This window comes from Ostrinia furnacalis, unplaced genomic scaffold, assembly GCF_004193835.3.
Source record: "Ostrinia furnacalis isolate ACB-3 unplaced genomic scaffold, ASM419383v2 OfSCF4153, whole genome shotgun sequence".
In the NCBI taxonomy this organism is placed as follows: Eukaryota; Metazoa; Arthropoda; class Insecta; order Lepidoptera; family Crambidae; genus Ostrinia; species Ostrinia furnacalis.
Genome location: NW_021134392.1, coordinates 949,165 through 965,719, shown reverse-complemented (window position 1 = coordinate 965,719; position 16,555 = coordinate 949,165). Strand labels below are relative to the sequence as shown.

At 36.2% G+C, this 16,555-nt stretch overlaps 2 protein-coding genes across 2 annotated transcripts in view; one reads left to right on the top strand and one right to left on the bottom strand.

Moving 5' to 3' along the window:
* Positions 1 to 4,904, bottom strand: part of LOC114358963 (cationic amino acid transporter 2) — a 35,807-nt gene extending 30,903 nt beyond the window's left edge. Inside the window, exons 1-3 of the mRNA XM_028313162.1 lie at positions 4,610 to 4,904; positions 584 to 832; positions 14 to 142 (exon numbers count right to left, since the gene is read on the bottom strand). Coding sequence (XP_028168963.1) covers positions 14 to 142; positions 584 to 832; positions 4,610 to 4,703 — 472 coding nt within the window. The 5' untranslated portion in view covers positions 4,704 to 4,904. The remainder of the gene's footprint in view (positions 1 to 13; positions 143 to 583; positions 833 to 4,609) is intronic.
* Positions 4,905 to 11,927: 7,023 nt separating this feature from the next.
* On the top strand, positions 11,928 to 16,276 carry LOC114358923 (lipase 1-like). The gene is made up of 3 exons (XM_028313096.1): positions 11,928 to 13,136; positions 15,134 to 15,256; positions 15,920 to 16,276. Exons 1-3 carry the CDS (start codon positions 11,928 to 11,930, stop codon positions 16,274 to 16,276), a joined length of 1,689 nt encoding a protein of 562 aa, XP_028168897.1.
* The last annotated feature ends 279 nt before the right edge of the window (positions 16,277 to 16,555 follow it).

Below are 16,555 nucleotides of genomic sequence, written 5' to 3'. Positions count from 1 at the left end.
CTTTGACACTCACCTATAATATATTCGAGAATGAGGTTCCATCCGATGATGAAGGCTATGAACTCGCCAACACACACGTAGCTGTAGACGTAAGCAGAGCCCGCTTTGGGCACTCGCGCGCCGAATTCCGCGTAACAGAGCCCTGGAATAACAAAACTATGGAGAAACATACAAATTATGGGCCTGGAATAATAAAATTTATGTAATGGAAAACGTACAAATTATGACTGAGAATATGTATGAATAATAAAAATCTAAAAGTGATAGTAACTTAATGATTGTGTAATGATGGTAGTTGTCAATTTAAAGTACCGACAAAAAAAGAAAAAGAGACGGGAGTTTTTCCCAACGAAACTTTGCGTTTTCCAAAAGCCTATTTAGGTCTTCCTTTTGTTTGATTATTATTACGTCACAGCACAGAATACATAATAGTATCACAGCGAAAAGTTATAAATTGCTACGATGAAAGAACAAGTTCTGTGTGCATTTGTCTTTGTAATAAATCGTTGTTGTGTAACTAAATCGGATGATAATCTAGTCTACTACGGTCATTGAACCACAAATAAGTATATTTTAAACTCACCAGCAAAAACACTGGCCACTGCCGCCAGCAAAAACGACAATATCACGGCCGGCCCCGCGTAGTTTTTCGCCACGTCTCCGGCCAGCACATAAACACCCACACCCAGGGTACTGCCCACCCCTAACGCGGTCAGATCCAAAGCTGAAAGCACCCGGGCTAGTCTGGCCACTCCTTCTTCGGCTGCCTTGCGCCGGGACAGCATGCGGTACGTGATCCCGGCCAGGCGAGAGGCGCCCGCCTTGATTCCACCTGCGAAGACAACGATTTACCTAGTAACACAACCACTTACAAAGTAAAAGCCTTTGCCTATGGCTCTGCCATACTATTATGTTTCACTACATAAAATCTAGTGGAGTTTCCCTGGATCTAGGAGTTTCCCTGCGTGATCGAATTAGAAATGAGGAGATCCGCAGGAGAACCAAAGTAACCGACATAGCTCGCAGAATTGCTAAAATCAAGTGGCAGTGGGCGGGGCACATAGCTCGTAGAGACGATGGCCGTTGGGGCAGGAAAGTTCTCGAATGGCGACCACGGGCTGGAAGACGTAGCGTGGGCAGGCCTCCTACTAGGTGGACCGACGATCTGGTGAAGGTCGCGGGAAGAGCCTGGATGCGGGCAGCGCAGGACCGTTCATTGTGGAAAACCTTGGGGGAGGCCTTTGTCCAGCAGTGGACGTCATTTGGCTGAAAACGAACATAAAATCTATGTAGTAAGGGGGAAAACGGGATCCACGCCACTCCACACGTACGAAGTCGCGGGCGGCTGCTAGTAATAAATATAAGACTTACTTGGGACATACGTACTCACTCGTAAATCAACATCATCTTGCCACATACAAGAACTGCAGTGCAACTTTTGAGTATGCGTTTTAAATGAATTAATTAATCGCAACTAACACCACAACCAGAAAAGAAACTGCTACTTTTCTAAAATAAACAAATGAGAATCGAAAAGAATAAAAAAATTAGTTTGCGGTGAGTCGCGCGCGACTCTCACCAGCCAGTACGATATTTTTTAATATTTTTCTTTTTTATTGCTCGAACTGAAAATTGCTTTCAAACTTTTTATAAGTACCAACTTATAAAGAAGTGAATACATAAAGCGTATCGAAATCCGAGAAGGTGGATTAGGGTAGGCTTTTTCTGTTTTAAGCTAGCTTTCAAATAAAGCCATTTATTTATGTCTTGATATTAAAATCTTACTTGATGTAGTTATAGAAGATTGTCAATCGAAATATTTATTCTTTGATAGTAAAGCAGTGAGCAGACAGACATTCTATCTGTATTATGGCAAAACTTATGTAACAGGCAACAGCGAATCACTCGTTCAACTGGAACGAATCAATAACTTTTTATTCACTTGAATGTGCTTCTGTAGTCAAGCGCCAGTTAAATGAATGCACTTGATATAAAAACTTTTTGTCTGAACTGAGCGCCTGCCTAATAATTCTGTGGAAAGTGAGATTTTTTTACTGCGATCATAAATTCACTGAAGAGGGTAGACAGACAACAAAAAGGCGGACGCGCTTTGAATGACAATAAGACTGAAAATAACTGGATCTCTCTCTTATCTCTTTTAGTACACAGTAGGTATTCTAATTACAATTCGGTTTGGGTCTCGGTAGACTCAAAATCACGTTCATAATATGACATTTTTAACATTAAAATTAAAACAATCTTCGCTATTGACCTTTCGAAAATCCAGTTTCAATTCAAAACTGCGTCATCACGACGTTAAACACAATAGCTCAAAATATTAACATGGTACTTACAAATTAGCCCCATTTTAGATATCAACGGACCACAGACTAGCTTGGTATACCTCGCGCAACTGGTAGATGTGACCGATCAATAAATGGCTGTTGTAAATCAATACATACGCTGATTGGTTCGACATTACATATGAATAGTCGCATTTGACTCCGAATTTAAAACGATTTGTAATTGATTCTGAGTACAAACCAATGAATGCCAGCTTTGAGCAGTCAGAGGCATTGAACTGGATGATATATGTAGTAAGATACGCGATGCTAGCTTTGCTATGGTTTATGCCACACCTGCCAAAATAGGATGCGCGCCGTGATAGTTTTATCGATGGTTTTGAACGTCAAGTGTATGTGCTTATCTCGTAAAATCGATATAATGACGCGAGAAACGCTTTTCGCGGCGCGCATCTTAAGCCTACTGGTGCTGAAAGAAAAGTCTATAGTACGTTATTTAATAGGGCTTTTATAACGCGTACCTACAACTACAGTGAGTCTCTTCCTTAAAATATGTTTAATAATCCTTTGTAATCAGCCATCCTCTTTGTTGCACAATAAGGAAGTTGTTCATAAATTTTGAATTTGTATTTTCCTACGATTAATTTCGATTGAATATTGTTAATGAGTAACTCTTATCAACACTTGCAATAGCATTGGCACAAATTTCGGATCTGTGTGGTGGGTATTTGTTCTATTTCCAGGTAGAAAGCCCGCCGCGCCTATCCTACTATTATTATAAATGAGAATGTATGTCACTCTTTCACACAAAAACTTCTAGACTTCTAGAGCTAGTGAACGCCAGACCTACGTCATTTTATAAAAGCTGAAAGTTTGTCAGCGTATGCTCCCAATATAGGATATAATGTAGGTGAATTATGAAGTTTTTTTTAGTAATACCGTTTATTTTCACTCACACTGTTTTTTAAATAGATATTTTTGCAGTAGGAAGTTGGGGCAAGTTGTTTTATTTGCAGTTAAATTACTCACATAAAAGAAAAGGAACTTTAATGGTTTTATGATAAATTGTTTTTTTATCACAAACTACCTTGTTGTACTAATATCACCTTGTGATAAAAAACTGATAAGACTTTTCCAATAGTTTGAAGCCAGTTGGATTGTAAATATTGTAATGTAATTTTAAAAAGTTTACTATTTATCCTTTTACTAGCTTTCCGCCCGCGGCTTCGCCCGCGTGGAATTTTGTCTGTCACAGAAAAACTTTATCGCGCGCGTCCCTGTTTCAAAAACCGGGATAAAAACTATCCTATGTTCTTTCCCGGGACTCAAACTATCTCTATGCCAAATTTCATCAAAATCGGTTGCGAGGTTTAAGCGGGAAAGCGTAACAGACAGACAGAGTTACTTTCGCATTTATAATATTAGTTGGGATTCTAATATACATTTTCTTTTAATATTATTTAGTTAATGATTTCTGTAATTTCATAATATTTGTACAGTACATATTTAAATGTTAGCTTAAAAGATTCATCTCCTTTTCTTTCGAAGTCAGTTAATAAGGTATTTGGGGAATCAAATGACATTAATTTTTAGATGACACATCTCAGTTGTTTAATTTTGTAAGAGGAGCAGCATGAATTTGCTTTGTTGAAACATTTTACCGAGAAATGCATGACATAGGATAATCAAACGCCTAGATAAATAAGCTTACTATGAATATTTTTCTATATGTTGATAGTAACAAATTCTATTTATTCTTGCAATAGTTTGTTGCTTTGTAGGCGTGCAATTGTTTTACTTAATTATCATCATCATCACACCAGCCACAGGACGTCCACTGCTGCACATAGGCCTCCCCCAATCACTTCCACATCACACGGTTGGCAGTGGCCTGCATTCAGCGCCTTCCTGCTACCTTTATCAGGTCGTCGGTTCACCTTGTGAGTGGATGTCGATGTTTTCCGGTATGAATGATACCAGTACGATGATGATGATGAAATAAATATTATTTAAAATAAAAATAAACAGAAACATTTCAAGTCTATTGCAAAATTTCATAGTGTGCATGCAATTTGAATAATCAACACTTTAATTAAATTAGTGTTTAAAAACTTAAACTTGTCCAAAATAGTGAATTAGAAAAGAATCAAAAGATATTATAGAATATGAATAATAAGCACATATTTTACCCGGTTTGAAATACAACATTACACGTGGACAAATCATTTTATTTAAAAAATACCAGATTCATTTATCTCACTGTTGAAACTATGATCCCAAAAAAATGCATGGACTAAGTAACTTACCATCTTCGTAAGCTTGTTTCACGGTACACCTTTTGTGATCAATTCCCCGTGAACCCTCGTAATTTGCAGACCCGTTCCCATCAGGAAAAGTCATTTTGAAATCGACACTTGCGGCCTATAACCTAATAAGGTTCCCTTCTTTACCGCACAAATACTATGAACCTGACGAAGTTTAAATACCGCGGGTAATGTGGAAAAGTAAATTAGAATAACTGATTAGAATTTATCTCGTAAATACTGATAAAAAACAGTATTTGCCAACTCGGTTTCGCACATTGCAGTCGCTGGTTGCACAAGTTTTTGACAGTGACATTTGTGTCACCTGGTTTTGACAGCTAGCACATGGGTGATAATGATGTGATGGGTGTATTTTTGTCGATATCGATAAATTCATTTATTTGAAACATCTAAACGTACTGTATACCGTATAAACGTTGAATTGTTGTATTGGAATTTCTTTGATATTGATGATGTTGAAAAAGTCGCCTATATTGCACATAATACCAACCTGGGTAGTTGTGCTCCGCTGTACCGGTGTATATGTTACGGTTAATGTGATAAATTGAAAATTATTAATAATAACCGGTTATTATGAATAATTACCGACAGTCGCGGTAAAAGTGATAAATTAATCACATTTAACAGTGATTATTTAATAATTCAACCTTAGTACTAACAAATTTCATAAAAGAGAACAACATCTTGTGTACGTGCTCGTGTACAGCCAAACTTTTGGACGTTTTGATATCATATATTAATATAATTTGGCATAATGAGTTTGGAATGTTTCTTGCATAATATTACTTTTCCATGATGCCTATAGTAAAGTAAAGTAAAGTAAAAAGTAAAAAAGTATTTATTACTAAAAGATGTCATATTGTACAAATTATTCTGGCGGTCTCTGCACTAAGCAGGAAAGCTTGTATCGCAGCGGCCAATACGAACAATTACCTTAAAAATAATGACATCGGTCTTAATAGGACGGACATGTTTAAACTGGTTTAAACTAGTTAACAAGTTAGGCTTAACATTTATAAAGTGTTAAAATATAGTTTATATATAAACTGTTCTAAACAAATATTAATGGCATGACATAGCTTTGGTTTAGAAAAACTAATAACAATAACATAAAAATTGTATTATTTAAAATTATATAATCCATAATGTATAACATAAACATAATGTTTTGATTTAAAGTGAAAAATAGGTTAAGGTGCGGCGGGGGTGGCCCTTGGGCCACCCCTAAGCCGCCTATTTAGTTTTATACACACATAAATGACCTCATATTAATCACATTTACCAAATCATGCGGTAATTATTCATAATAACCGGCGATTATTCATAATTTTCACATTTATCACTTTGACCGTAACATATCGATACCTCTGGGCTCAAAGGTCGTAAAGGACAAAGTACGACTTTTCAGGAGAAGCAAAAAACGGTTTTTTATTTTTTTATTCGACAATAACTTTTTTGTTTTTTGAGCTATTAAAATATGATCTAAGAAGAAAGTGCTTAGAATTCACAGCATTTTCCGAAGAGGTATTGAAAAACTGGACTAGGGCAGTATTTACTGAGATAGATTTCCTTTACGCCCTTAAAATTACAATAAAAAGACCTTTACGCCCCTCAAATATTCGTCCCAGGCAAGTTACTCAGGGCGTAAGTCTATTTTTATTTTACAAAACTACAAAATCAAGGTAATAAAGGACAATTTACATAGTTTTATAGGTTTTCATAGGTCGTAACGGAACACCCAGGTAAGGTATTATGCAAGGGAAAATTGATAATTTAGCTTAAATATTTAATGTTTTATGGTATTTGATATATAATATACCATTTCTTCACATATTTTGAATGAATTATGGTATTTTAACTGAACTAAAATGATTTTTCGTGGCTTCAAAATTTAATGCACACAATTTATGAAACTATTATTTAAGCAAGCAGAAATTTTATGTCTTCGAACTAGAATAGATACCATTTCCGATATGAGAGCGATTTTAGAAAATAAATATTATGACGTTTTTTAATAAAACTTTACACGAAAAGCCGAAACCAATTTAATTTTATTTATTTATTTAATCATTATTATTGTTTCGAAAAACTACAAATGGCGGACTTAATTCGATAGGGCAGTCTATCAACCAGTTGACCTTATGATACTGCAGATAGGATACAATTATAAGGACAAACGAAAACCAAACTATGATTATTCTAAATAGAACAAACATTGTTATTCATAACAGCTTAAAATTATGTCATTGTACTTGGTACAAAAGAAGAAATGTTAGGTAAGTAAGATTACAAGTAGGAAGTTTTTCATTCCAGTAAAGTACTTACATCCACTCACTATATTCTTATCTATTACAGTTTTTAAAAGCCAATTATTTTTAATATAAAAATATAACTTCGAAAAAAAGTGCATTCACGCTTTTTAGTACATTAAGTCTAAACTGACACTATAAATATTTTCCCATGTTAAGCGTAAATATTTTTCCTACTAGTTATACTTTATTAGCTGATCCAAATAACTTTAGAAACTATACTTATTTATTATAATTGTTACAGTCAAAACTCAAAAGAACGTTAGACAAAACATACATACACTCGAAAAAACATAACCCTCCTTCTGCAGTCGGGTAATAATGACACCTTATGATACTACAGTAAGGGGACTTCTTTTTCTCATCTAGCTTTTTCATTTTTCAAATTTGTTTGATGACTATTCTAACTTCATTAGGCAATACGTTATTTTATAGCATGTTTTCATTTTGTTAAATCATCTTTTAATTATCTTTTACCTGACAAATACCTAGTTTCGTCAAATATGAGAAATAATAAAAAGTATCATTACTTTACCCGATGTGGATAAATGTCATCATTTTTTAATGTACCTACAAAACATAAACGTTACACTCTAAAATAGTTTTATTACATATTTTTGATGATTTTTTAGTTCTTTCGTTTGTTCTAAACGCACATACTTAAATACAATAAGAAACGTCTATAAAATTTACCTACTCAGTTGTTTTAATATCATCTCTTTGTAAATTTTTAAAATATTTATTTAAATAATCTAAGGGCGTAAAGGACAAATTATTTAGACTTTGGTATGAAAATTTGGGTTGTATAGGACAATAGATTATACTACATGTACATTATACGCCCAAAAATTTGTGTTTACTTGTTCTTTACTACCATGCTAACTGTACTAAAAAATCAAATGGTATTTACATCCCAATTTTCACTATGAATTCTGTTTAGCTTATCAAATATGATGGGTCGTAAAGGCACTTTTTTTGAGAATTTCGACAAACTAAATATACAGATCGATAGAGAATTAAATTCTGAGTACAACTGTATAAAAAACTCATTTTCGGTATTTTGTCCTTTACGACCTTTGAGCCCAGAGGTATCGATATACGCACTTACAATGATATTAATACTGCTGACATCGATATCTTTGATGAATCGGAGCGCCGCTTCAAGAGGAAGTGTGTGGAATTAATATTATGTACCTAATATTTATTGTTTCTTTTCTTAATTTTGTCTTTAATTAATGTCCTACTTTAAACTCGAGTCAACGTTCGATAATGGGAAATGATGTATCCACCTGTAAAGGCATAATTATATTTTAATATTGTACCTACTCAACACTGTATTATTGTTATATGTATAGTTATATGTCGTTGGTGTATATTTTTCAATAAATAAATAAATAAATAATAACAAAACAAAGTTGTGACAGTTGATGACATTTGATTTTTGCCTCACTTAACACAAAGCGCTTGTATGAAGACTACGTAATACGTAATTAAGTAAATTAAGTTCTAGGAGATTGTAGTAAAAAAAAGGGAAAACGTATTTATTTCCAAAAGATGTCACATGTACAATTTTATTCTGGCAGTCTCTGCACTAAGAAAGAAAGCAGCGGCCAATTCAAACAATCATCTTGTATATTGATATCGGTCTGATAGGAACATATTATTAGGACAGACGTGTTAAAACTAGTTAGGTTGTATTTTTTTTATTATCATAGAACAAAAATACCATTTCTTAAACTGCTCGTAACACTTGCATAGCACTTAAATCTTTTAAAAACTGGTTTTCCTGCTTTCATTCAAAATCAAAAAATCAAAATCAAAAATATTCAGTCTAGACCACAAGTGGCACTTAGGAACTCAAAATATAGTAATTAATAAAAAAAAGAAAAGGTAGCCCTTATTTAATCTATTACGTGTAACATTATTATCAGAGTAAATACAAATGAGTAGGTCATCTTCATAGAAACGCACCGAGCGCGGTTCGGTTTGTATGTAAGCGCGCCGATACGTATGCGGCGCGCACGCACACACTGACAAAATTTAGCGTGGATTAGCGGGGAGTTGTTTCTATGAAGATGACCTACTCATTTGTATTTACTTTGTTATTATTTCACACACCACATTTTAATCTATCGATATCGATATTCGACAAATGAAGGACCTACAAAATATCCTTTGGAAGGAGTTGACGTAAGCGCATAGAACTCTTGCATCAATAGGGTGCGTTCCATAAATATGAATTTGATTTATTCCTCGCTCTTCTGAGACTAGATTTTACGATCGTAGACGACGTAGGCTAGATTAGATCATTTTAGGCTAGATTAGATCATTAGGCCGTCTCAAAGAACCTTGGACATTGTTAGTGCAATTTGTCGGACTGACTGTACCACGGACGAAAATCAAATTGTGCAAATGCGGGTGGGTGAAGAAAATTCATTGCGCCCGAGCAGACGCGACGCGGACGCCGCCGCATCTCTTTCTTAGTCTGCCCGCGACTGCCCGCGACCATGACTCGTGCGTGCAAGTCGTGCAACCATCCAACGTCGGAAGGATAAAATATCTGTTTACCTTTAAAAAAGTTTGTTGCAAAATCCCGTAGCGTAGAGCACGGTAATAATATAGATTTTTGTGTAGGTAGACTTTTTTAAATTTTACTTATATTTTTGTTTTTTTCTAGAACCATACATTGAGATGTTCTACTTCTACAATTTTAGATTGTGGCTTCTTGACATTGTTAAAACATTTAATAATTATTTTAGCGTTAAGTCCATAACAGTACCTATGGGGTCATACATTTATTTATACTATTTTCGCTAGTTTTTAATCTCAAAAACTGTCTGCTGGGCAACTTTATGGCTGGGCAAACTGGGCATCAGAGCGTGTGTTATCAAGATAAGTACTAGGCCTACATATAGCCAGATGAAATACTATAAACAATAATTATATAGGTACGTGTTAAAACTTGTTACTAGTTAAAGCAAACAATTTATTTAAACTTGTTAGGTAAGTTGTAAGAAGAAGAAATTAATATTATGTATGAAAAACTTATTATCACCTTAATTTCTTTGGTGCTATTTAACTATCTAGGTAAGTTTAAACCAATAATTTAATAATCGTATTTAAAATATTGTGAGTACCTTTTTAAAATGTACCTACTTAATTTTCGTACATAAACTTTACGAAGTAATAGTGATAATGACAGTCCATATAAAGTATCTCAATTGACCGGTAGTGACCTTTATTGGCCGATATTGATGGCCAATCCGTTCACTCAATCATCATTTCATACGGTTACAAAACAAAACAAAATCACATTGTGCGTGTGTGTAATGTCGTGGACTCGTGGTGATGCATCCATGACAATAATTTCTATATAAAACTATCCCTTAAAAACTAGACAGACTCTCTGATCTGTGTTAAAAACGTTGCTGTGAGTATACATTAAGTGCCGTGCAGTGCAATCTTGGACTAAATGTTCGAAGAAAACGGAGTGCCTCTGTCAGAAGCTGAAAACATCCTGCTTTGCTGTTGTTCGCTGTCACCTGCTGCTGAAAAACAGTGCTGACTGCTGAATGATTGCAGGTTAGTGTAATTAGTTTGTTGTCTGCTGACCTAACTCCATCTACCCACTCACTTTTTACCCAAGCCCGACTGCGCCAGAAAGAGGGTAAATTGTGAAATGAAGTAGGGCAGTCCTGGATCTGTCAATAGGCCGTATAGGCCGCGGCCTAGGGGCAGCAGCGTCCTAGGGGCGGCAGATTTCAGATGACGCTTACTCGATTTCAGAAGATAAAAGTTAAATAAAGATCCAACCCCACCCTAGCCTACGGGCGGCAAAACTGTAAATCCGCCACTGATGTAGGGTCAGATTCAGAGTCGAATTTAGGGGAGGGCAACCGGGGCTATAGCATAGCCCAGGGGCCTCCAAAAAAATGTTCACGGACAAGAAGATAATAAATTGCTTTATTTATTTGTTAGGAAATTACGTTTTCATATAAATACCTACCTAATTAAACTGAAGAAACTCGTTATTGTCTAGCTTTTTATAATAGTTTTATTTTTGAAACAATGGAAGATTTTCTTTGTGTGCATGGTGTCTCCCCTAGGTAGGGGGCAGAAGGCAGTGCAGGTGCATAGGGATGCACAGAGCGTTTTAAATGTACATTGGATATTACAGCTGATTTTTTGATACAATTAAATTACATTAGACTATATTTTGCGATTAAAAAAGTTTGCATACAGTGTCAGGTAAATGGTAGGAGGTAGGTTTAAACCGACACTTATAATGCATAGGTAGATATAGTCGCCTAGCTTTAGCAACCGGAGAAGGCAGTGCAGGTTACGTTTTGTAACCTGGGTTCATGGCCAACACATGACTTCGAATTTTATTTTACGCATGAATGAAAATCGATCGAAACAGAGTCGCATAGGTAAATAGGGTTCCGTATGTGCTTCGTACAAAATCACTTCTACTTACCTATTGAATCCACCTTCTATACGTTCTTAAGGCTGATTTACACGTATTAAGCTGTTAAGTAGATAACTAAATTTTAACTTAGTAGGTAGGTATATATACTTTTATTTATGTGATTAATTGCACGTAGGTAATCACAGAAATTAGTAGCAAGTTGCAAGTTAAAATTTAGTTAACAGCTAAATTTTAAGTTGCAAATCGTGTTTACATGCAACTTGCTTGATCACTTAAAATTACCTACTTAATACGTGTATATCAGCCTTAATACTTAGTATTAGCTGGGAGTAAAAATTGCATCTTTGTTGCAGTTGCAATGGTTACTTTCATGAAAATTAATTCTGTTACTTATCTTTTTTTTCGTACTTACATGAGCTACCTATATGCATAATTATTTCACTGCTAATTTAGAATTGAAAAGACAAATTAATACAATAGTTACAGCTATCTAAACATTTAAATTTTCTGTAAGTATAAAAGAGGCAAGATAAACTTGTAATTAGTTAATTCACCAGTGACGATGAGACTACATAAGTACGTGGTACCAACGCTGTTAGTAACCGTGAGTTTGGCTCAGTGTGTCTACAGTAGAGTAAACTACTCTTTAATTGAAGCGAATATTCCGGAAGATGGAAGGCTGAATTTCACACAACTAGCCTTAAAGTACGGCCAGAAGTGCGAGGAGCATGACGTGGTCACCGAGGACGGCTATATTCTGACGATTTTCAATATTCCCGGCAACAAATCTCGACCGATCCTCCTGATGCATGGACTCCTCGACTCTGCGGATACATTTATAATACGAGGCAAGAGTTCTCTAGCTATCGCTTTGGCTGCCGACGGATACGACGTTTGGTTCGGGAATTGCCGCGGAAACAAATACGGCAGGCGACACACTTCTTTGGACCCAGATAAGGATAAAAAAAAGTTTTGGGATTTCAGTTTCCACGAGTTTGGTGTATACGACGCACCTGCCACGATAGACTACGTTCTTAATTTGACGAATCTGACCAAGTTACCGGTCATCGGGCATTCCCAAGGCAACTTAATGTTCTACGTGCTAGGATCGGACAGACCAGAATATAACGATAAAATTGAAATAATGATTGCACTGGCTCCCATCTGTCATCTGAATCATGTGAAAGGGTTATCCGCTGTGATTGCGGCAGTGTGGCCAACGGTCAGCGATTTCTTGGCATTGCTCGGCATTGAAGAAATATTTCGCTCTGATTCCATCATTCCGAACGGGGTGACCAAAGTGATATGTACTCAAAGTCTTGGCTACGACTTATGTGCCAAAGGTGCTGTGTTCCCGGTGACGGGTAACGATCCAGACGAGCTGGAGCCGGAGTTCTTCCCCGTGGTCATCGGGCACTTCCCGGCGGGCACGTCGCGCAAGGATGCGGACCACCAGTCTCAGCTCGCATCCAAAAAGAACTTTGCACATTTTGATTACGGTGTAGTCAAGAATGTCATCAAGTATCGTTCCCCGCTTCCCCCCGTCTATGACTTAAATAAAGTATCTATGCCCATAGCAATATTTGCAGGCAAAAACGATTATATTTCCGATTTGGAGGACGTTGAGCGCCTGCGGAGTCAGTTGCCCAACGTCGTATACTATCATGTTATGGAGCGCGACCTCATGAATCACATAGATTTCGTATGGGGTAAAAATATGGGTCATTATTTATTCCCTCTCATATTCGACGTGCTTAAAGAATATAGAAAATAATAAATTAGTTTTGTTTGTAATCCCTCTGCGTCTCAGAAATTAGATTCAAGTAAAAAGAACACACCCAGATAGTTCTATACTTACCTTACTACGCGTACGTTGTAATTATTCATTTAATATAACGTACCTACACATGCGTACACAATACTTTTTTAAAAAGGTCAAAGACATGCAGATAAAATATAGTTCGTTACTAAGTAGGTACATGAAATACCTACCATCAAAAACAATACTTGTCAAAAAAACCAAGTCTCGCAACTCAGTTGTTCTACGGTAAAAAGTTGTGAGATCCATGTAATACCAAGTCCAGGCCAGGAAATCTTTAACGTTTTACATAAATATATTGACTTGGCCATCGCATGAAAACACGTGTAAATTAAATCATTTAGTGCGATGGCCAAGTCAATAATTTATGTAAAACGTTAAAGATTTCCTGGCCTGGACTTGGTATTACATGGATCTCACAACTTTTTACCGTAGAACAACTGAGTTGCGAGACTTTGGTTTTTTGACAAGTATTGTTTTTGATGCTCATTTCTTTTTGTATTTTGTAGACAGTGCAGTTATGTATCTATAAAAAACTAGACCGAAATTGAAAAATTTTACTCGACTTGGCGGTTGCACTACCGTGCCCCCAAATATTTTAGTTTTTCCTTGATTCATACACCAAACACTACTTATATTCCAAATTTGAAGCTTCTAGGTTTGCTAGAAGTGCCTTAGAGTTTTGATGATCGGTGAGTCAGTGAGTGACAAAATTAAGAAATTTTGACCCGTTATAATTCTTAAACTACTGGTTCAAATTGAATGAAATTTGAAATATACCGTGTCTTTACAATGCCTACATGGTTACTGAAAATTCAGTCTTCTAGTTTTATCCACAACGAAGTTACAGGGGGTCGAAAATGGCCTGAATTGCTTCGAGAAAAGGATGGTACGGCCGTGCCGCTTTTTTGCTCGACTTGGTGGGGGCACTGCCGTGCCCCCAGATGTACATATTTTATTCAACCAGGATGAGTGAACCAAGAATGCCACGTAGTTGTTTTCATCCCAAATAAGTCCTAAGTAAATATAGTTTTAAATTAAATATTTTAAAATGAAGCATTCACTAAGACTATTCCAGGTCCATGACCACTAATTTACAGAAAACTTGTCCTAAAAATACACACACACCCTAATGCCATATGTGGCATTATTACCCAGTTAAAAATATTGGATAATTTTATTTTGCATCATTTGAATTTGTTAATTCCTTAAAATATCACTGAAGCCGCTGTTAAAATGAGCATTTTGATGTGATTACGATAAGCATTCAACCTTGATTATTTTAAATACCTACAAGAATTAAAAAGTTATAGGTTTTTTTTCCATAATCCTACTAATGTTAAAATGCGAAAATTTGGATGTCTGGATGTTTGTTACTCTTTCACAGATTTTTGATTAAAACACCTGTTATCGTAGTCAAAGTTAGGTGGTGCAACTCAGCCTTAGTAGTTTCTTTACTCTTCTAGCCTGTGAATAGAAAAAAAATCAAACCAATGGTTAGTAAGTACTGGTTATGGCACGAAAAGTGAATTTTGAAAAGAAATATTTTTTTTCGAAAATCATGTAATATGGTTTTAAACTCCAATTATCGTATCTTTATCGCGTGTTTAATGTAGGAATTGAATTATATTTTTCAATATATTATACGTAAAGTTGATTGTATTTTTTTTTTAGTTTCATTGGTGCATAATGCACGTGCAAGACTTTTTTCATGCGTTTATTAATTTAATCAGTAATATTTATTATGTCTTTGGATACTTACTCGATACTATTTCGTTGGAGTAACAAGCAAACTAATCTAAGTTAAAATGAGCCGCATATGGATTTCATTGGTTTTGATATTAATGCAAAGTAAAGGCATAATAACTCAGTCGAACGTTGCAAGCATTTTATTACCAAAAGATGGAAAATTAAATTTTATGGAACTCGCAATTAAATATGGTCACGAGTGCGAAGAACATGCCGTCATCACAGAAGATGGATACATCCTCACAGTGTTCAATGTCAAAGGTGACAAGTCCAAGCCTGTACTCTTGATGCACGGCATCGTCGACAGTTCGGACACATTCATAGTCAGAGGCAACGCTTCTTTGGCCATAACTTTGGCCAACCGTGGGTACGACGTGTGGGCAGGCAACTACAGGGGCAATAAATATAGCAACCGCCATTTGACACTTGATCCCGAAATAGATAAAACAGCCTTTTGGAATTTCAGTCAACACGAATTAGGTGTTTATGATCTCCCCGCTAGCATCAATCATATCCTAAATAAAACAGGACAAAAGCAATTACAAGCTGTTGGCCATTCTCAGGGCAACACTTTTTTTTTTTTTTTTTTTTTTTTTATAAATCTTTGGACAATTTCACACAGCGCCAGCTAGCCCCAAAGTAAGCAACTTAATGCTTGTGTTATGGGTGCTAGCTTAACGGATATACTACTTATATACTTTTTTTATACACTTTGTTTTATATTCTCACTGATGAAAAACCCGAGTACAACGATAAAATAAAATTGTTGATCGCTCTGGGCCCCGTCTGCTACTTGCACCACACCAGGGGGATCGTACCCACCGCGATAGACGCATGGCCCCAGCTGAGCACCTCGCTTCAGTTATCAGGAATATTTGAACTGTTTTTCAGAAATTCCACATTGAAAATATTAATTGAGTTTCTGTGTACGCGCGTCACTAATATTTTCGTTCGCTGGATATGATCCAAAATCGTTAAACCCGGAGTTTATTCCAATACTGGCCGGGCACTATCCTGATGCTGTGTCTACAAAGAATGGGGACCACTTGGCGCAGGTAGCTGTTAAGAGAAGGTTTTGCAAATTCGATTACGGTTTGGTGGGGAATTATCGAGTTTATGGTTCAGCGGAGCCGCCTGACTATCAGTTGGGGAACGTCCGCCTGCCCGTGGCGCTACTAGTGGGGAAGAATGACGACCTGGCCACTGTGCAGGACGTGGCGCAGTTACGCGCGCGCCTGCCTAACGTGGTGCTCTACCACGAGATGGAAAGGGCCCTCTTCAACCACATCGATTTCGTTTTGGGAAACAATATGGGGGAAAACTTGTTCACCTTAAGGCCATGATTTCCCAAATTGTCGATATTTGACCGATTTTGTTTGCAGATAGCTTCTAAATGAAAAGATATTTTAGCAAACAAAAAATTGTACGAGTAAGTTAATGTCTTTAACTAGGGCGACAACTTTTCCAAAACACGATATTGCATAGTTTGTCCGATAAAAAAAAATCCCAAAGAAGTACGTCGACGGCTTTTTTGTTTTACTCTCATATATTCATTTTTAACATTTTACACTTAAAATATATACTAATAGATAGGACTTTGTATTTTCTAGGTCGACAACTTT